This window comes from Watersipora subatra, chromosome 5 (genome assembly GCF_963576615.1).
Source record: "Watersipora subatra chromosome 5, tzWatSuba1.1, whole genome shotgun sequence".
Classification (NCBI taxonomy): Eukaryota; Metazoa; Bryozoa; class Gymnolaemata; order Cheilostomatida; family Watersiporidae; genus Watersipora; species Watersipora subatra.
This window is the reverse complement of record NC_088712.1, coordinates 61373708-61396983: the sequence shown is the minus strand read 5'-3', so window position 1 is coordinate 61396983 and position 23276 is coordinate 61373708. Positions and strand designations below refer to the sequence as shown.

At 36.4% G+C, this 23276-nt stretch overlaps 1 protein-coding gene across 1 annotated transcript; it reads right to left on the bottom strand.

Moving 5' to 3' along the window:
* Nucleotides 1–71: 71 nt before the first annotated feature.
* Nucleotides 72–20637, bottom strand: LOC137397021 (signal recognition particle subunit SRP54-like). Its single transcript, XM_068083297.1, has 12 exons — nt 20498–20637; nt 19156–19345; nt 17508–17599; nt 14112–14236; nt 11771–11906; nt 10767–10930; nt 10091–10191; nt 9519–9679; nt 8954–9062; nt 7082–7252; nt 1697–1792; nt 72–353 (listed from the first exon to the last, which is right to left on the bottom strand). The coding sequence occupies exons 1-12, from the start codon at nt 20573–20575 to the stop codon at nt 268–270; spliced, it is 1509 nt and encodes a 502-aa protein (XP_067939398.1). The 5' UTR covers nt 20576–20637; the 3' UTR covers nt 72–267.
* Between the last annotated feature and the right edge of the window lie 2639 nt (nt 20638–23276).

Sequence of the window (23276 nt, the reverse complement as noted above, 5' to 3'; positions counted from 1 at the left end):
CAATTTCAGCAAAATCAATGAGGTGACGGACTAAACCACCTCTTGATGAACCAAGCAATAGTCCGAGGCCATACCTTATTCAGTAAGGATTTATATAAAATATCAGACAACAGAAAGCATATATAACAACGGTGTAACATATACATACATTTATATACAAGACAGGCTATCTTTTGAGCACAGAATTATAGGCATCGATGAATGATAGGCAGCACAGGAAGCTCAACAGACAGAATAACAATAAATACTATCAAATCAGGACCGGCGCTATCCAAACATGCCTCCAGGTGGACCACCCTTTCCACCACCTGCTTGGAACTGTTTCATCATGCTCTGCAACCCTTGCATCCCACCTGCAATGGAGCTATTCGGTTAGAGTAACATTGATAAAGTGCTATATATTACATTAGCTTTTCAATAAGAGCACCTGCATTAGGGTTCCACTTACGATCCGGCAAATAAAATAGAGTACCTGCAAAGGGTCATTAGAAAGAATGTGAAGCCTGGTTCTCACCACAACGCGAACAGCCGGCGGTGTGCCTGCAATCTTTGATGGTACTGAAGAGCCTCTATGTTTTCAGCGCCTACGGTACCAGCAGTGATTATGCAATTAAGGAATTGTCTGCTCTTAGACAGCGGTATTGTTTAAGCATGGAGATAAGATATAACGCGTGTTTCCAGGTCAAGGTCGTAATCAAAAATACAGAATAATCGAAAAATCAAAATTACAGAAATAGTACATGCAATGCACTTTGGGTGTGCAGGTGACCTGTGCATAGTTCTCATTACCAGCAACATCCTGCAACCTATGCCGAAAACCGTAAAGTAGTTCAACTCGCTGAGCTTTGCCGGCAGCCATCACGAGCAGAAAAATTGCTGCCGACTCTTGCTGGCCTGCTGGTTTTCAGCAACCCCTGGTTGCACCATTGCTACTCCTTACGGCGGGTGAGAAACGGGTTATGTCATCAAATAAGACAAGAGGCATCATAAGTAATTGCTGTCCTAAACATCAGCTATCCTGAGCAGTATCTATGCAAGACAGCACAGGCACCAGACAACAATGGTACAAACTGGAGCCTTAGAAAGAAATGGTAGACGGCATAGTAGTTTTACAAGGTATCAGTTGTACAAAGCAGCGATTATACCAGGCAGCAGTTGTACAAGGCAGCAGTAGCGACAAAGATGAGAATGCTGACCCAAAAAAAAATTGAACACAAGAGACAGTGGGATAAAAATATTAAGGTAGTTTGACAGCGCGCGAGGGTAAGTTGCTTCAGGATAGATAGATGAGGGTGGAGTGAGGATAGACGAACGAGGGTGGAGTGAGGATAGATGGATGATGGGGGAGGTAGGAGAGATGGACGAGAGTGGAGTGAAGAGAGATGAATGAGGGTGGAGTGAGGAGAGATGGACAAAGGAGGAGGGAAACATAAGCAATGGTAAAAAGAAAAAAAACAGATGGAAAGGTTGAAACCATTAATTATTCCAGCCAGCCTACTTATGCAGAAACTGCAGCAATTAATTGTTGGTAATTGCCATTAGCATTGCTGGTGACACTGCTACCAACCTTGGAACCCCTCCACCACAATTAAACTGTCCATTTATCTTAAATAGGCCTGAAAAGGAACAACTTTAACATTTGTCATTTGCACAAACAATAAAAGACAATTGTGTTAATTATTCCATCTCTGCTCACCCATTTGGTGCAGCACTCTGGGATCCATCATCTTTGCCATCTGCTGATTGAGCTGAGTCATTTGTTTAGGGTTAATATTCTTATCCATGTTTCCTCCTGCATTGACATGTTATGCATGACACCCCATGACAACTGTCACAAGTGCTCAGAGCAAGCTTACATTACTAACAGAACAATCCTAAACATGCAATCAACCGTAGAAAAAGAAGGCAATCACTTAGCACGGGTAGTCAATAAATAAAGATCGGGTAGTCAATATTAAAGATTGGGTAGTCAATAAATAAAGATTGGGTAGTCAATAAACAAATATTGGGTAGTCAATAAATGAAGATTGGGTAGTCAATAAATAAAGATTGGGTAGACAATATATAAAGATTGGGTAGTCAATAAATAAAGATTGGGCAGTCAATAAATAAAGATTGGGTAATCAATAAATAAAGATTGGGTAGTCAATAAATAAAGATTGGGTAGTCAATAAATAAAGATTGGGTAGTCAATAAATAAAGATTGGGTAGTCAATAAATAAAGATTGGGTAGTCAATAAATAAAGATTGGGTAGTCAATATTAAAGATTGGGTAGTCAATAAATAAAGATTGGGTAGTCAATAAACAAATATTGGGTAGTCAATAAATGAAGATTGGGTAGTCAATAAATAAAGATTGGGTAGACAATATATAAAGATTGGGTAGTCAATAATTAAAGATTGGGCAGTCAATAAATAAAGATTGGGTAATCAATAAATAAAGATTGGGTAGTCAATAAATAAAGATTGGGTAGTCAATAATTAAAGATTGGGTAGTCAATAAATAAAGATTGGGTAGTCAATAAATAAAGATTGGGTAGTCAATAAATAAAGATTGGGTAGTCAATAAATAAAGATTGGGTAGTCAATAAATAAAGATTGGGTAGTCAATAAATAAAGAATGGGTAGTCAATAAATGAAGATTGGGTAGTCAATAAATAAAGATTGGGTAGTCAATAAATAAAGATTGGGTAATCAATAAAGATTGGGTAGTCAATAAATAAAGAATGGGTAGTCAATAAATGAAGATTGGGTAGTCAATAAATAAAGATTGGGTAGTCAATAAATAAAGATTGGGTAATCAATAAAGATTGGGTAGTCAATAAATAAAGATTGGGTAGTCAATAAACAAATATTGGGTAGTCAATAAATGAAGATTGGGTAGTCAATAAATAAAGATTGGGTAGACAATATATAAAGATTGGGTAGTCAATAAATAAAGATTGGGCAGTCAATAAATAAAGATTGGGTAGTCAATAAATAAAGATTGGGTAATCAATAAATAAAGATTACGTAGTCAATAAATAAAGATTACGTAGTCAATAAATAAAGATTGGGTAGTCAATAAATAAAGATTGGGTAGTCAATAAATAAAGATTGGGTAGTCAATAAATAAAGATTGGGTAGTCAATATTAAAGATTGGGTAGACAATATATAAAGATTGGGTAGTCAATAAATAAAGATTGGGCAGTCAATAAATAAAGATTGGGTAGTCAATAAATAAAGATTGGGTAATCAATAAATAAAGATTACGTAGTCAATAAATAAAGATTACGTAGTCAATAAATAAAGATTGGGCAGTCAATAAATAAAGATTGGGTAGTCAATAAATAAAGATTGGGTAGTCAATAAATAAAGATTACGTAGTCAATAAATAAAGATTACGTAGTCAATAAATAAAGATTGGGTAGTCAATAAATAAAGATTGGGTAGTCAATAAATAAAGATTGGGTAGTCAATAAATAAAGATTGGGTAGTCAATATTAAAGATTGGGTAGTCAATAAATAAAGATTGAGTAGTCAATAAACAAATATTGGGTAGTCAATAAATGAAGATTGGGTAGTCAATAAATAAAGATTGGGTAGACAATATATAAAGATTGGGTAGTCAATAATTAAAGATTGGGCAGTCAATAAATAAAGATTGGGTAGACAATATATAAAGATTGGGTAGTCAATAATTAAAGATTGGGCAGTCAATAAATAAAGATTGGGTAGTCAATAAATAAAGATTGGGTAGTCAATAAATAAAGATTGGGTAGTCAATAAATAAAGATTGGGTAGTCAATAAATAAAGATTGGGTAGTCAATAAATAAAGATTGGGTAGTCAATAAATAAAGATTGGGTAGTCAATAAATAAAGATTGGGTAGTCAATAAATAAAGAATGGGTAGTCAATAAATGAAGATTGGGTAGTCAATAAATAAAGATTGGGTAGTCAATAAATAAAGATTGGGTAATCAATAAAGATTGGGTAGTCAATAAATAAAGAATGGGTAGTCAATAAATGAAGATTGGGTAGTCAATAAATAAAGATTGGGTAGTCAATAAATAAAGATTGGGTAATCAATAAAGATTGGGTAGTCAATAAATAAAGATTGGGTAATCAATAAATAAAGATTGGGTAGTCAATAAATAAAGATTGGGTAGTCAATAAATAAAGATTGGGTAGTCAATATTAAAGATTGGGTAGTCAATAAATAAAGATTGAGTAGTCAATAAACAAATATTGGGTAGTCAATAAATAAAGATTGGGTAGTCAATAAATAAAGATTGGGTAGTCAATAAATAAAGATTGGGTAGTCAATAAATAAAGATTGGGTAGTCAATAATTAAAGATTGGGCAGTCAATAAATAAAGATTGGGTAATCAATAAATAAAGATTGGGTAGTCAATAAATAAAGATTGGGTAGTCAATAAATAAAGATTGGGTAGTCAATAAATAAAGATTGGGTAGTCAATAAATAAAGATTGGGTAGTCAATAAATAAAGAATGGGTAGTCAATAAATGAAGATTGGGTAGTCAATAAATAAAGATTGGGTAGTCAATAAATAAAGATTGGGTAATCAATAAAGATTGGGTAGTCAATAAATAAAGATTGGGTAGTCAATAAACAAATATTGGGTAGTCAATAAATGAAGATTGGGTAGTCAATAAATAAAGATTGGGTAGACAATATATAAAGATTGGGTAGTCAATAAATAAAGATTGGGCAGTCAATAAATAAAGATTGGGTAATCAATAAATAAAGATTGGGTAGTCAATAAATAAAGATTGGGTAGTCAATAAATAAAGAATGGGTAGTCAATAAATGAAGATTGGGTAGTCAATAAATAAAGATTGGGTAGTCAATAAATAAAGATTGGGTAATCAATAAATAAAGATTGGGTAATCAATAAATAAAGATTGGGTAGTCAATAAATAAAGATTGGGTAGTCAATAAATAAAGATTGGGTAATCAATAAATAAAGATTGGGTAGTCAATAAATAAAGATTGGGTAGTCAATATTAAAGATTGGGTAGTCAATAAATAAAGATTGGGTAGTCAATAAACAAATATTGGGTAGTCAATAAATGAAGATTGGGTAGTCAATAAATAAAGATTGGGTAGTCAATAAATAAAGATTGGGCAGTCAATAAATAAAGATTGGGTAATCAATAAATAAAGATTGGGTAGTCAATAAATAAAGATTGGGTAGTCAATAAATAAAGATTGGGTAGTCAATAAATAAAGATTGGGTAGTCAATAAATAAAGATTGGGTAGTCAATAAATAAAGATTGGGTAGTCAATAAATAAAGATTGCGTAGTCAATAAATAAAGATTGGGTAGTCAATAAATAAAGATTGGGTAATCAATAAATAAAGATTGGGTAATCAATAAATAAAGATTGGGTAGTCAATAAATAAAGATTGGGTAGTCAATAAATAAAGATTTGGCAGTCAATAAATAAAGAGTTGGTAGTCAATAAATAAAGATTGAACAAATTATATGAGCTGAAACTCTGAGAACCAAGGATTTTATGCAGATCAATTCTCTGAATCTCAAAGAATACTGCCACTGATCTTAACCAATTGATGTCTCTTAGAATGCTGACTAGCTGCTGGTTGTAAGGAAAACTGTCAAAGTAGCCTTTCATTACAAGGGCGAAGTCTAAACATGGGAACTACCCAAATCTCGTTAAAACAAGCCAGAGTGAATGTTAGCACGTGGCTTCCTCCACCTATCAGGTTTTGCAAGCACGTGAAATACCCAACTAGATGGCTTCAGCTAATTTAAAGGTTGACTTGCAACAAAATTCACATTACAGTTATTTGATATGAATATGTGGAAATGTGATTAACAACCTCTTAAAAGCTCAAAAACACACAAAACCACACGAGACCACCGTAGTTTGGATTCTCTTTTAAAAACGGCTCAAATGTGACGTAGCTGTGGTAGATGGTTTCTGTTTACACTTTCATGCAACCTTATTCGCCGAAATATTTTCACAAATATACTTCACACATTCAATAAAACCATGTCTATTGTTCTTACGCACCTGTTTTATCGTCATCGTAATGCTGTCACTTTTAGCAGTGATATCTTATAACTTACCGTAAAAATTCGTTTAATTTTTTAGCCTTAGCTTGAAGGAGTACATATCATTGTCTAATAATCATGACGAGCCTGTTGGTCCATTGTGATAATCGAAAAGTGCTGCAGAAATTATTTGCGAAGTATTGGGTCACATGATCAGATTACGACTTGCCGATTAGACCAAACAGAAACAAAACTGTAAAGTAGCGAGCATCTATATTTGATAAGGGGTCTTCGGTAAACCCGAAGTGTTTGTCATAAACTAGTGCTTTGATAAGTTTTATACTGAGCTTTTTATTGACCTTTCAATTCACGTGAGAACATCACGTGACAAGACAATAACCAAATTTCATGACTACGTCAGAGAAATAAAGAGATTCCAATCTACGGCGGCTTTACGTTTTTGAGCTTTTAAGAGCTTGTGATCACATTTCCACATATTTGGCACCTACTGTACAACACAACATAGTAAAACATGGTGAATCTTTTGATACCAAATAACTGTAATGTGAATTTTGTTGCAATTCAACCTTTAAGAGTGTTAGGATGCAGACATACTGTTGTCCATGTCTACTCACTAACCACTCCCATCTGTTGACCATGTCTACTCACTAACCACACCCATCTATTGACCGTGTTTACTCACTAACTACACCCATCTATTGACCATGTTTACTCACTAACCACACCCATCTATTGACCATGTCTACTCACTAACCACACCCATCTATTGACCGTGTTTACTCACTAACTACACCCATCTATTGACCGTGTTTACTAACTAACCACACCCATCTATTGACCGAGTTTACTCACAAACCCCACCCATCTGCTGACGATGTCTACTCACTAACCACACCCATCTGTTGACCCCGTCTGCTGTTTATGGCTACTTATCGACTGAACCTACCTCCTGTCAATGATAGCCTCCCTTCAGACTATTCTTACTGCTGGTTCACCTACAGTACATGCTAAGCAAGTCTACATGACGATAGTACATACCTTTGAACAAGTTTTTCATTCCTCCCATTTTTTTGACCATCTGTGCAAACTTTGTGTACTGCGCGAGGAGTTCCTGAACATCCCTAACTGAAACCCCTGCTCCCCTCGCAACTCGCTCTATCCGTGAAGGCTGCTTACTAAACAGCTTAGCTCCCTCCAAATGGTCCAACTCTGCCGAAAAAACCAAAAATCTCATGACAAGGTCGTCCTCCTATTTCTGAACTTGACAATTGTAAACTAACTGTCAGGGACATTCTATCCAGATAGTTTTAAAGACTGGCCAATGCTTTAGACCAGGCCTCACAGTGGGCTAGATGAAGTTATTGAAACACAATGATATGAACCTAAACTACTAAGTGTTAAGAGCGTAAAGAAATTGACTTATTAACTACCGCTAGTCCTCGTTTAATGACAGTATTGGTTCCAGAAAATCTATCGTTAAACATGATAGGCCATTACATCATCCTTCATCAATATGGTGTCTTTCACTCCGTTTATCATTTATACAATAAAGCCTTATTTACTGTTTTGGTAGCTTATTAATGTCTTATTTAAAAATGAATATTTTGGTAGATTTTATCAGAAAATATCAGTATTTTTGTATTGTTTACGATTATTTTGGATGTTTGAGGTGATCTGCCCACCAGGATGTTTCAAGATTAAAATTGATAAAACTTGATCACTATGAAACGGCTCAGAAAAAGTTGCCTCCAAAACTGACATCAGTAATTGTATTTCCTATTTACGACATCAGCTACTGCATTCAGGTTGCAGTGTTTTTATTGACATGTTTTATTTGTATTTGGTATTGATTGTTAACATAAAACTTCACATATAGCTTCACATACAATTCTATAGATGTTTCAAATAATTTAACAATAAGATAGGTTAGTTAGAAATTGTCCGACTTTGCCCTCTTAATACTGTGAAAGCATACAAGTACCCCCTGTCGATGAGACAGATGAGACCATGAGTCTATCATTTATAAACAGTGTGCAAGATAGCTGATGCCATTTTTGGAAAAGTATGGGCACCTCTTTTACTTCCTAGCTTTTTAACAGAGGTCAAGTCGATTTTAATCTTGAAACATCCTGGCAGTCAGGTCACTTCAAACATAAAAAGTCGTAAATGATTGAAAAATACATGCACTTCCGATACAATCTACAAAATTTTATGCAATGTCATCTTAAATTTTTTAATCATAATTCTCAGGATGTTAAAAACCTAGACTAGGCTAAAATATCAGAAATGAATGTGCCTAGCAAATTCTATGTAATCATAGCATCAAATGGCACATTCCTCACCCTACACTGGGTAGCCACAATATCTTCTGAACAGCCTCATCTGTTACCACGCTGCCTCTCTACCAGAAAGATGGGGAAACCCGATGACAGGAAAAGCTGTTAAGCTAGTAGGATTCTCACAAACTCGGCGGTAATAAACTGACAACTTCTAAAGACTGATTAAACAATGAAAAAGTACAACGAGAGATCCAGATTTGAGTAAGATAATTATATATAATAATCTTAGGTATATATAAAAAGTTAGATATCTTATGCTTATGTTCAAAAGTAATCCTACGTCAGACATAAATAAGATAAAATTCAAAGCTACAAAAGAACTCTATACTAATAATAACAAGTGGATTAATTGCCGATTTCAAACAAAAACAACTGACTAGTGACACCGCTAAACAGATTTGTAGTGAAGTAAAACTCAACTTTCCAGATATGTTTTAATCTAATAATTCGAGGCAGCTATTTGTTGAGTTCTTCCAGCAGAGCCACTAATCAATCTGTGCCAGGATATCAAAAGCTGGCAGCAATAAATTACTATGGAAACGTGGAAAACAAAAAGGATCAAGAGGTTCACCGTTATCATTCATGCTGTCCATGATTGTCATGAGACGTCTCAATCTCTTCATCGATTCCTGCTCGTTGCCTTTTGACATGAAGTCTGAGCTGAAGCCTGGTATCATGCCCTGCAGACAAACACAGTTTATGCTGCAGGCAAACACAGTATATACTGCAGTCACAATTTACAAAGACTTCTGGAAATCTTTACTATAATAAGAGTACTAATCTTTGCTATTTCTGTCTATAGGAAGCCACGGCTAAAGGCAAGGAAAAACAAAGCATCACACTAGAATTGAACTCAGGTAATCAACTTCATAAACCAACACAGTAACCACTGCACTACACAGCTACCTATCGACATTACAGATTAATTGTACATATAGACATTACATATGATCTTTAACTACGCAGAGGGCTACTAGCGTACTAGTAGTAATAAAAATAGTAGGTTACTCTTGGTAAAAACTGGTAGGTACTTGAGTGAACTACTGTCTGTGAGTCAATGACTAACCAGCCAGTGATGGCCAAGTAGTTGTTGTGATTACAAGGAAAAAGTTAAAACTGATTGAAGTTGTGATTACCATTATCTGAGAAAAAGGACCCATCTTCATGATGTTTTGGAATTGCTCGTACATGTCTCTTAGAGTAAACTGGCCTTGCTTCAACTTCTTCACCAGCTCCTCGTTGTCATCCAGTTTTAGCTCAGTTACTTTCTCCATCAAACTTTCCAAATCTCCCATTCCTGCCATATACACATATGTATGTCACTGCATTGGCTGGTTATACAGAAAACAGTCTTTACCAATAAGCAGCATTTGCAATGATATATGAGCATAAAACGGATCTCCATTACTTTAACGTCACTTTAGTTGCTAAACGGATAGCAGGAGCGCCAACTCTTGTCTGCATCATGAAACTTCTGGTACACAACCTCACAATCACTTGAGATTTTCTAGCAACACTAAGCCCCAGCAAGAACCAATCCGAAAAATAGGTTTTTTTAAACGGTTTAAAAACTGCTATTTATTGGCCAATGTTAAATTTACTAGAAACATTGAGGATTTGACAGACAAACTTAGCAGTAAAACTTGAAAAAACTTCTGGAACTAGAAAATAATGTAAAAAAGCAGCAGAGATAAGTAGAAAGCTATACCAAGTAGTTTCTGTATGAAAGGCTGCGTTTTAAATGGCTCCAAGTCATCGATGTGCTCTCCTGTACCGATGAATATAACTGGACTCGCTGTGGCAGCCACACTGTCAATCAATAAAAAGACAACAAATAAAAAAAATCACATTTATTTTAGAAGTATGCAGTTAGAGTTATCTTTATACATGGTTTCAAAAAAATGTCAAGATCAGACCGGATGAACAGATTAGCCTAACTGCAGTTTCAGCGTCTTCAGAAAAGGGAGAAGTTGACAACACAAACTTAATTGGAGCCTATTGCAACGAGCATACAAGACTATTGTTGAATTGTTCTTTGCATTTAGTAGCCATGTTAATGGCCACTGGGAGAGAGTAGGTCTAGTGAGTACAGTTTCAATGACGGCTAACGACACAATATTTTGTAATATATTACTCTTTAAAGAATAAGGGTCAGATGGCACAAGTAAAACAATTGCCTATTTCATTCCGTGTTTTGGATCTTGAGATAAAAATGTGACAACATATTTCTGCAAACAAATTTTCAACAGCCAGAAAACCATATATGCGCGCAGGTAAAAACAGAATAAGAAGCATGCCAAAAGAGCGCATACAATAATAAAAAACACATCATAAACAACTCATGTTATTGTGCGCCTGAGACAGCACCTCTAGAAAACACTTACGCACTGAGAGCTCCTCCTCCCTTGGCATGGCCGTCTAACTTGGTGATGATAACGGCGCCTACATCCACCGTGTCCTTGAAAGCCTTTGCCTGGGATTCACAAGCTTGTCCAATGGAAGCGTCCATCACAAAGATCGTCTGGTCAGGGGAGGTTGCCGTGGAGACCTGCAAGCGTTTCGCTGGCATTAGTAGTTCATGTTAAAGTATGGAAAAATAACTTTTACTTTACAACGCTGAGGCTCATCGAGGAGTTAGACATCTAAATTCACTGAATCAATGGCAAAACCTAGAAAGAAACTTCAGGTGGGCACCGGAAATCTCTTGAAGATTAAGTATAATGTCTGATTTGTTCGCTTCAAGCAGAAGCTGTGCGTGTTTTAAGAGGATTGTTGCACATACAATGGCTCTGTGAACTTGGCTGAACACATCTGAGGCCAGTGGCAAGAAAAACTTAGCGACTGGAAACATGCCCAGTTGCAGTGAGCAATTTAAGGTTGGAGGTCATTTCTGTTAACACAAGTGACCCTTTTAGGAATTGAATCCCAACTTCCTGTTTTCACGGCAGCTGTTCTAATCAACAAGGTCACAGAGAATAATTGAAATGTAGAGGAGAAGGGAAAGGACTGGCAGATATTGACACAAAGTTGTAAAACTAACAGTTATGAACTAGCTGACCTATTGGCCAAAAAGATAAGTTAAGACAACCGAATTTGACGGCATCAACTAAGATGCTTTTTACACAAATACCCTGTCAATTTTTAAAAACTGCTGTGTGAATACTTACATTTACTAATAGCATTCAATAACAAGATAATTGACAGCTGACAATACACTTAACAAGGGTCAGCCACGTTTTCGTAAGCTGAAAACAAACTAAGCAGGAATTGGGAGGGACTATAACACATAGAAGTGTACAATAACCAAAGGATAGACTTATACTAGTATTAGACTATTCAAGGGTAGATACCCGGTCGTCCCTCACCACTGCAAGATCTCCCTACTGACCTGAAGCATCTCCTCAAAGAGCGAGTCTTCCTGTTTGTGTCGACCAGATGTATCAACAATAATAATCTCATAGCCTTCCTTCTTAAACCTCTCCACTCCATCTTGAGCTATTACCACTGGGTCTGTCTCAGTATAACTACAAGCACATACAGTAGAAGATCAGAGGCTGACTAAGGAGTGGCTTTCGCATAGAAGTGATTGATAATTCCGTAGCTAGCCAGGCCAGCTAACCACTACTCTCAAGTAGTACCCAGACAACAACGATTATAACGGGTAGTTGGAATGACTAACATCCTGACATCGATGGCAGTCTGCAAGAGTGCCCTGTATGAGCACCAACAATAGGTGATTTTCTTTTTTTTAAGGTATACACATCAGTGACCAACCTGTTAAACCCAGCGTTTTACACATAAATATAGTTATGCTACATAACTGACCACAACTTCGAAGCAAGGAAACAACCTTTAAAATGTGCACTTGTTGATAGCTGGTCTTTTTGGTGAATTTTAAGGTTTTTCATGCCATGCAATAACAAATCTAGCAATTTTAGTTTTCCAGCGTGTTACTGTAAAAGAGTTTGTGAGAAATAGCCTGTGGTTGCACTTGAAAAAGCATGGCAGCTCAAGACTTCTTTCTCATGTATACCGATGGCATGGAAGAACAGCTTCGTATGAAAAAGAGATATAAATACTGGCACTACTTCTAGTAGCAGTAAAAATGGCAATGAAGAGAATGCAGGACAGGAAGGACTAATCCTTAAACTGATGCTAAATATTGCTAACAAAAATACACGTCATGAGAGGAATCAATAGAAGAGACCATTATCAACTCTAACAAACCTGTAACCTTACAATTGCAGGGTTTTTAGTGCAACATTCTGTCCATATAGTAGCAATGTCTGCATTATCAACTCTAACAAACCTGTAACCTTACAATTGCAGGGTTTTTAGTGCAACATTCTGTCCATATAGTAGCAATGTCTGCATTATCAACTCTAACAAACCTGTAACCTTACAATTGCAGGGTTTTTAGTGCAACATTCTGTCCATATAGTAGCAATGTCTGCATTATCAACTCTAACAAACCTGTAACCTTACAATTGCAGGGTTTTTAGTGCAACATTCTGTCCATATAGTAGCAATGTCTGCATTATCAACTCTAACAAACCTGTAACCTTACAATTGCAGGGTTTTTAGTGCAACATTCTGTCCATATAGTAGCAATGTCTGCATTATCAACTCTAACAAACCTGTAACCTTACAATTGCAGGGTTTTTAGTGCAACATTCTGTCCATATAGTAGCAATGTCTGCATTCTCATCATATTTTGGTGTCTCACATAATAAACTGGTTTCTTGGCTTTATAGTAATTAAATTACCAGGAAAGCCTTAAAAACCGGACCATCGACTACTGTCCATTTTTTTCTATGTATTCATGTATGAATATTCAGACATTTTCAGCTGAAGGATCAGGTGATCAAATATGCTAGCACAAAACTTACATTAAAAATGAATGTTTATATTTTGTTATCAGTCTATGTTGCAAGTTCGATTGTAGAATCATTAATCAGTAGAGTCATCCACTGCTTGTTACCGTTGCTTGTTACCGTTGCTTGTTACCGTTGCTTGTTACCGTTGCTTGTTACCGTTGCTTGTTACCGTTGCTTGTTACCGTTGCTTGTCACCGTTGCTTGTCACCGTTGCTTGTTACCATTGCTTGTTACCATTGCTTGTCACCGTTGCTTGACGATAACGTAATGACTATAAGCGAGCTGCCATTAGACAGCTTCGGACAGCCTCTTATTATAGACCGTTGCTTGACGATAACGTACCGACTATAAGCAAGCTGTCTTTAGACAGCTTCCGACAGCCTCTTATTATAGGAGGTCGAAACAATTAAGCTAGCTTAAGTTATTGGGTAAAGAAACTTAGTCAATGGCAACAAAATTTAGCAACTAATGCTAAGTTTTTTTGTGCAAGAACATTTTTATTATCCGAGCACTGCTGAGCACTCATCTAGTCTAATATACGCATGAGAGATACCACTCAGTGATCAAAATGAATGAAATGGGCCGCTATATCGAATACAGACATTCCAGCAATTGAGCAGGTCGAGTGACACCCCTGCCACAAAATCAGCTGGGGTGGGATAACGAACATAACACAAGACCAGGTTAGGTTAGGTTGAGGAACACACTACAGCCATAAGGCATGAAAAGTGAGGCTATGACCTTGTCCAAAGCATGGGGGTGGATAGAACACTTGTATCATGAGAAGAGCAGAGAAAATAGGCCATTTAGAAAGATTAGGTGAGCTTACAGCAAGTGGGTGGAGAAACAGACCTGCCGTAAAAAGGTATCCTTGCTTTAGTTGCATTCTGTTTGAGCTGGTCAAAAGCGCCGGCTCGAAAAGTGTCAGCGCAGATGAGACAAGTCTTCCAACCTTTCTTCATATAGTAGTAGGCAAGCTAGAGAAAAAGAGCAAACAGAAGCTGTCACTGCTAGTAAACTAGCCACCGATAAGCTGGAGAGTTTTATTGAATTTGGTAAGTGCGAATGGCATTCCATTGATAATTAAATTTCAATTGTAAATTAAACATTAATTTAATTGATAATCAAAAAATTTAGTTATTAATTTACGTATTGATTAATTTATACATAAATGGCAGCTTACGTTATAGGAGCCTCTACTGTGCTTACATGTCATTGCCTTACCAGAACAAAAGTACCTCCAGCTCCAACATACATGTACTTGTGAGTAGAGTCTGTGCTTACTTCTAACTACCATATACTTCTAAATTACTAAATATTTAATAATAGTTATCATCTGATACACCAGCAGATGATATCATCTATTTGATAGAAGGTTCACTCTTGTGCACCACTCATAGATTGTTAGTTTTCTAGCCCGGCTATTATTTGCAATGTTACCTCTTTTTGTCATCTGCTATGCAAAGTTTTTCCCCCGATTGCAACCATGTCAGACGAAACGTACGGCTGCCAACCAAACAAAGAGGGAATTTAAGTATATACAGATGACCAAGGTCATTGTGCCATATACGAAAAATAGTGACGTAAAAAGCGAAAAATGTGAATATTTATACAAAATGTAAGACTGCATATTTAGCATTAGAATACAATTTGATCTCAAATATCTTGGTAACCACTTAGCTTAGCCCGAAGTTAAACCAACAGGGTACCAATGTTTTACAGTAGCGCTTCACTACTCCCATCAGTTTGTTTGATACGTTTTCATCAGAAGAATTTCTCCCGCGAGTATATCTCCCACATAGCCGGTTATGACTCCCCATTGAAACTAGTAAGGCGGCATCTACTCTAGTAGGACGTCAGACAGGACACTATTAGGGCAGCATCTACCCTAGTAGGACATCAGGCAGGAGACTAGCAAGGCAGCAGCTACCCTAGTAAGACATCAGACAGGAGACTAGTAAGGCAGCATTTACCCTAGTAGGACATCAGACAGGAGACTAGTAAGGCAGCATCTACCCTAGTAGGACATCAGACAGGAGACTAGTAAGGCAGCATCTACCCTAGTATGACATCAGACAGGAGACTAGTAACGCAGCATCTACCCTAGTAAGACATCCGACATGAGACTAGCAAGACAGCATCTACCCTAGTAGGACATCAGACAGGAGACTAACAAGACAGCATCTACCCTAGTAGGACATCAGACAGGAGACTAGTAAGGCAGCATTTACTCTAGTAGGACATCAGACAGGAGACTAGTAAGGCAGCATCTACCCTAGTAGGACATCAGACAGGAGACTAGTAAGGCAGCATTTACTCAAGTATGACATCAGACAGGAGACTAGTAAGGCAGAATCTATCCTAGTAGGACATCAGACAGGAGACTAGTAAGGCAGCATTTACTCAAGTAAGACATCCGACATGAGACTAGCAAGGCAGCATCTACCCTAGTAGGACATCAGACAGGAGACTAGTAACGCAGCATCTACCCTAGTAAGACATCAGACAGGAGACTAGTAAGGCAGCATCTACCCTAGTAGGACATCAGACAGGAGACTAGCAAGGCAGCATCTACCCTAGTAGGACATCAGACAGGAGACTAGTAAGGCAGCATCTACCCTAGTAAGACATCAGACAGGAGACTAGTAAGGCAGCAGCTACCATAGTAGGACATCAGACAGGAGACTAGTAAGGCAGAATCTATCCTAGTAGGACATCAGACAGGAGACCAGTAAGGCAGCATCTACCATAGTAGGACATCAGACAGGAGACTAGTAAGGCAGCATCTACCCTAGTAGGACATCAGACAGGAGACTAGCAAGGCAGCATCTACCCTAGTAGGACATCAGACAGGAGACTAGTAAGGCAGCATCTACCCTAGTAGGACATCAGACAGGAGACTAGTAAGGCAGCAGCTACCATAGTAGGACATCAGACAGGAGACTAGTAAGGCAGCAGCTACCATAGTAGGACATCAGGCCGGAGACTAGTAGCTCATCTTCTACTTTTTATAGCCAGTACATTAACAGAATATGATGTTAAACTAACTTAAACTATTTAGACTTGCCTCCCCTGCTCTTCTACTCTTACAACAATAAAGTCAAGATAAGACAATAAATGGCACACTGTTACAGGTACTTATATAATCTTATACAGTTATGATATTATTTCTATGCTAACTAAAATAGAGAGTTTCTGCTTTTCATTTGCACCGCCTTTTTTAAGCAACATCAAGAACAACTGATGAGTATTATGCTAAATTATTTTGTAAAATCTTTTCAAAATTGCAAAAAAATGGTTCACTGCGACCATGGCAAGCAAGATAAACTGAAACTATGCAGTAATATTGACAAAGCAGTTGTGTTATTTACTATGATTATATACGTCAATTCGCAGACAACGCTCTATAAACGATATCTCACAACTACAGTGATACCCCTACCAATGGAATGCTAACTAAAAATTTTAAACAGGGGTTACCGGTCCCTACCTTTTACACCAAATTAAATCTTTAAAAAATTTTGTGTTTCAAGATATAACGATTTCGAATTTAAAAATACATTAGAATTGATTAGCTCTGCATTGACAAGATCGATATACTGATATTCATTCATTCCAAGATTGGCTTTTTGTGAAAAACTGTCACATGTCTGAGCAAATATATAATATTATATATATATATAATATTTATATAATAATGTTCTGTACTTCATCTAATTTGTTCCACAGTTTAAATAGAAATAATAAATATTATTTTAGCTCAGATTTGGAGATACTCAAGATTTGGAGGTAAAAATAACAATGTGTAACTTACCCTAACTTACGCTCTACAAAATTTAAGCTCTTTACTTTAGATGATTTTTAACACTTTTATATTTTAATTTTCATCAATTTCTTTACAGGCACATAAAAAACTGTAAGGTTTTGAAAAATTTTAAGCATCGCATACATTAAATACTTTAGCTGATCACATTCTACATCATACGCTGGAAAATTGATTCCGTGAGGTGATCACAAGTTGATGATTGACTTTATGATTCAGATTTGGATCTAGCAAGATACATCTTCAGAACAAAACATTTCATTTTATTAGAGAAAATTAATAAGCCAACAACTAATCTCTATGGCAACTCCTAGTGACCCTTGCATATTTAAAAATGAAGCTATTCACTACTATCTGGCGGACCCATGCAAGTGCTCTCAATAAAAACCCTCTGAAACAACCTGAAAACTGGTTTAATCCCGTACCTTACTACAACTCGTAGTTTTACCACTTCCTTGTAGACCAACGAACATGATCACGTTATTCTTTCCTTTGGTTGGAGTCCACGGCTTCACACCTATCATAATAGAATGCATAAATTAGGTCATGCCATTGTCAAAGTGAACAGGCTGCAGTAGTGAAAGAGACAGCCAAAGACAGCAGAAGTTCAACTGTAAACCAGATGTGACCCCAGAGTACTAAGTTTGTCCAATTGATTTGTTATTCAGGTTGTGTCCCTAACAAAACTTGAATATGCTGTCTCTGCAAATGGATGAAGTCATTTCCTGTTGCAGATATGGAAAAGTCAAGTCATTCGCTATACAAAGTTTACTGCGCAAGGAGTGATAGCAAAATCTGTCAAAAAAGTGAATTGTTCAGGCGATTCACTCCTGTGCTCATTTACTGGAGAAATGCTGACAATCGCTTGAACTATTAAAATAATGCATGGCACTATTTTCATTAGCAGAACTAGGCATCCTACTATACCACATTTGGTTTGGTTTCCCCGTACATTTGGGGCAGCATCTAAAAACTAAGGTAAACAATGATTTAAACAAACTAGCACATGTCCAAATCAAAGTGTGCAAGAGTGGAGCAATAGCATACCTTGAATTTCACAATGTCAAGTAATAACTAGCTTTGCATATCAGGCAAAGCACAAGAACTAAGTAGTTCCCAAATGAAAATTATGAAAATAAGAAAACTCAAATTTTTCCTATTTTTCAAGAAAATTGATATGGAAAGCCTTAAGAAACTCTGTGTGCAGAGACTTTAGCACTTATAAATACAAAATATAACAAATCCAAATTACAGTTTGAAATGCCGGCACATTGTAAGGTATGTTATACCATGCTAGAGTGGTGCACTCATTTTGACAGGTAAAACACAGTGAAGTCAGGTGAACTGCCATATCCAGCTCGCACATGATAATGTAACTCCAATTGTGGCTAGTCAAGACAAATGCTAAAGGCTGGTTTACACTATATTGTCATATGTCGGCGTTTTTCTTTCGGCTTTCAATGTCGATTATGTGACTTGCAAACTGATGGCATTGTCGAAGCAACGCACACACGTCAAGAAAGTTTGCAGCTGTCAGACTTTTCTTTCAGCTGTGAACCATTTCGGCGATAGTAATTCGAGGTTGCGGATAGCATAATTTATTTACTTCCATTTATGATGGATACTGAGAGACTGGTATTTGATTTAAATACACGAAGACAAAGAGGTTTCTTCGTGAAAATTTAAAAAGAAAAAGAGAACACTATGTCACAGAGTACACAGAGTACTTGCTGTACACAGAGTACACAGAGTACTTGCTGTTGTGAACGCGTATGGATTTGCGATAGTGTGAACATTGCTACTATCGACAATCACCAAAGTATTGTGGCATCAACACCGATATACGGCAATATAGTGTTAACCAGTCTTAAGCTCAGATTAAATGATATAGCATATCCTAGTAGTTGCTGTACAGTCTACATTTGATACAGTGAGAGTGGTTGAGATGGTGAGACAGGTATGGTCAAGGTAAGATAAAGCAAGAGAGAGTGAACGAGAGAGAGAGGGGGGTCATTGACAAAATATACCTTGACTGCATAGAATAGAACATAGGAGCAGAGAGGAAAAAGTTACCGGGATCAACAAGTTTGACGAGCTCCTTAAAAACAGCTGATTGTATCATTTTGCGCTTGTTGAGTCCGGCAGCCATGTCATCAAAATTAATCACTCCTTTGACATTGTCTCTCAACTTCTTGACTAACCGAATGTTGACATCTGCTTCAATTAGTGCCTTGACCACTTGCTTGAGCATGTCATCAAGTACCTGCGAGATACACTAGCGAGTGTAAACTACTCCCATCAGTCTCAAAATTCAAACCAACCCAGTTCGCACAAGGAAACGATAAGATGTGTAGCTATTGAACCTCACAGCGTCGGTTTGAAGTATCGTGTGAAGATTTTTCAAAATAATTTTTGAAAACTGGTTTTTCAATCAAACCTTTTACATTCAAAACTAACATGATCATAACTTTTAGATAATCCAAGCACATTCAAATGAGTACAGGTATTTTCGCGACGTTCACCAAAATATCACATCTTTTAATGTGATCCAACTAACCTCAAATTTTTGAATTTCATAATTAATCTACTACTGGAGAATCAAATATGATCGCCCAAAGCTATAGAGTATCTGCTGTAACTGCTTGTGATCATACTGAGCGCTGCGTAAAGGAAGTTTGATAAGGATAAATGAGAGCCGGTAATATTTAGGATGCTCAGTAATTTTCCGTCGCGAACAATCTGGTTACTTTCAACTGCTCAGTGCTACAATCGCAATGCTTTGCAGTAATGTCAGTAAGTTTTTGCCATAACTCTTTACAATCTTCTCACTACTTAAACCACCATAAACCTATGTTAATGTTGGTTAACTGTTGCTTAAATGGTTAACTTCTGCTCTATGATGGAACCTCAATGCATAGCTTCAGCAGGTTGAACATCCAACATAGATATGATCGCGAGAATAAAAAATAACCAGCACATCTATGCCTTATTGTTGTACACAAGTAATTCATTAGGTAAATAGCCAATTGTATTATTTTTCATACATGGACGACACCATGCTAATCTGCACTCTAGATGATTTTTCCGTAGCCATGGTTACATAAAGCCAACAACCAAAGTTGGCTTAGTTTAACCTAAGTTGGCTAATTAAACCTAATAGTTTAATTAGGGCTAAAGCGCTAATTAAACTATTTACAGTGCATTCTTACAGCAATACTTTCTACTAAGAGGGAAGAAACTTACATTTGTCTTTGTTTTAATTACATTAAAACAAATGTCTTTGTTTTAATGTAATTGCAGTTGCTAGCAGTATTTTAATGAGGCATACATGTAGGTTTTTGGGCTAAAGCGCTAATTAAACTATTTACAGTGCATTCTTACAGCAATACTTTCTATTAAGAGGGAAGAAACTTACATTTTCATTGATGATAGTTGCATTGCCAAGCGATTTCAAGGCAGTTGTGATCTTCCTGCCTAAATCGGCTAACACCATTCTGAGTGATGTAGTGTGTGACTTTCGTATATGTTTTCAAACCTAAAACCAAAATGTGGCAATACGATATAGAGAATGGAAAACATCCTGGTATTTCGAAAATGAAAGAGCTTTACATAAAATGCATTAAATAAAATTGATCACCCCTGAGTTAAAATACTTTAAAAGCAACTCAATTTCAAAAAAACAATAGTAGTATAGGATAATATAACGAAAAAAAAAGAATTAATAATATAAACAGAGTAATACTTTTGCTCATTGATTCAAAGGTGCAGTGGCTTATGTAAAAAACACCGTATTTAGATAGATTATGCTTCAATAGCTCTGCTTATCAGATCTCCATTAGCTAGATTTGCAACAAGTTCACTCTAATTTATTGTTGTCCAAAATGAAGCCAATGCTATGAAAAAGGTTACCTCAGTATTGTGAAATTTACTGAAATTGCTAGTATTCATTAAAGCTTTTCATAAGCACAAGCTAAAAGTGCACCTAAATGAAGACTGTGACATCTACCTAGTTTGCTGATCACGATGGCAGTAAACTATATTAGTTACTGGTATCTGAAAAACTTCAGTTAAGCAATATCACCTGTTTGCTTCATATTTAACTGGCCCAACTTAGTTATAAACAATCTTGTAAAACTTGCATCTGGGAGCATGACTACATGAAATTTAAATAGGTGCAGATAGTTAGAGTACAGCGCCTTCCAATCTGGAGGATAAGTATTCGCTAGCTTCAGCAACTCAACAAGCAATAGGAAGCTTATGAACGTCAAATATTGTCTCAAAACTTCCAATTCACTCGGTAGTCGGGCCCTCCGACTTACCCAGCTATTAAAAAATAATAAATGAGGTACACGATTGATACGATTGTAAGCAAACTATTTGTAAGATGATGTATAGTTTTAAAATATATGTTTAAAATAGTCTTATTCCGTTGTACTCCAATCTAGATTCACATTTTGCTACGCTAAACAATTTACAGTTTTGTTTTACAAGTACCTTAGGCAGCGTTACGAACATTCTAGAAAATAAAAGAACATTCATAAAAGGTTGTTTATTCATAAAAAAAATCTGGCTCTATTAACCACAACCGCTTTGACAGGCATCATTAACATTAAAACGCAGAATGCATCTGTTGAAAAACATTAACAACTATGACCGTAATTATTAGCGATTTAACGGCGCAAATTTAACAAAACTGTAAATTATTCGCTCATGAACTTAGCAAATTCAGTTCTCCATAATCTTGGTTTGACACCACAGTAACTTTAACGCAGTGAGAACTACTTTCGAAATATCCATAGGCAATTTTTAGTACGGATACCAAATTTGAGTCGCGACACCCACTGGCAAACCAATGCGACAGTGCTAACGGAAAATCGGAAAACATCAACACACAAACGTAACTACTTTGACTCGGCAAAAGTCCATCGTGGCAAACGTTGGCTGTCTAAAAATATTTTATTTATAAACAGCAAGTTATGATTTTTAAAAAATTATTTAAATTGCTAATCTTTATTTACCTTTTTGAACAGTCACACGAAGAAATATGAGATGAATACTGTCGCCGGAGTTGTTTCCTCGCGTTAAGACCAGGAGACTCTCGTACAAGTACATATTGTATGTTTTAGTGCGTCTTATCCGGAGGATCTGAATTGTCAACAAACATTTTTTATGGCTTATATAGTGCAAAAAGAGTTGATATTCACGAAAAATGCAATATATCTGCTAAAATGTAAATTAATCAATGTAGTACGCATTCGCACAATTTATTACCAGTATTACCAAAGGTACAACACTCAAAGCAGCTATGTCATTGAAAAATTATAAACAACGGAAATGCATGAGTTTGCAGATAAAAGGTACTTTTTTCTATTCTGATACTTGAGCCTGATACAAAAAGTTCCGAGGTGCCTACTGATGAGCAATAGTTTGAAAAAATACAGCCATTTGTTAGCCAGAGCAATGATATAGCCTACAGCCCCAAGCAACACAAAAACGTAACTACTTTGACTCGGCAAAGACTCGGGGGCTGTATATCATTGGCCAAAGCTACCTTTTTGCCAGACATACAAATCCAAGGTTCAACAACTGTTCTGATTAACTATTCAGTACAAAACAAACTCCCCAAAACGGAAAAATTCGAGCTATAGTAATCCACTATACCAAAGCATCAAGTTTTAGATTTGCACCAATAAGCAGCTGTGCCGGTTTCCAGTCTACCAAGAATATATTTTAAAGTTTAACCTGAACTAGAATTTGTAGCTGTGTCATGCTTTGTAAAAATTCAGTCTTGAATTGACAAGAAACCTTAAAATACGATGATTTTATGACGCAGAATGTAAGTTTACTGTTACTAAATATGACGTTTCTTCCCCTGTCTGTGTCAGAGAATGTTCTCAGGTAGGCCTTTGTATTATACCATGTTTATACTACACCAGTGCACAGAGTAGCCTCCCAGATACTATGAGCAAGTAATTATCTAGGACGCTTTCAAAAATGATAAATCATGATAGCATTCTGCTCAGAAACTATTGCAATGTTTAAAGCATCTAAGGGTTATAGTTGTCTCTCGTTGCACTGCTGGACATTTATAGGGTTACGCATGCTGAAAAAACCAGCTAAGCCAACTACTTTATTATTTTACTTTAATAACTTTTCATGATTAGCAAAAACTCATTTATAGAGTTATTTGAATA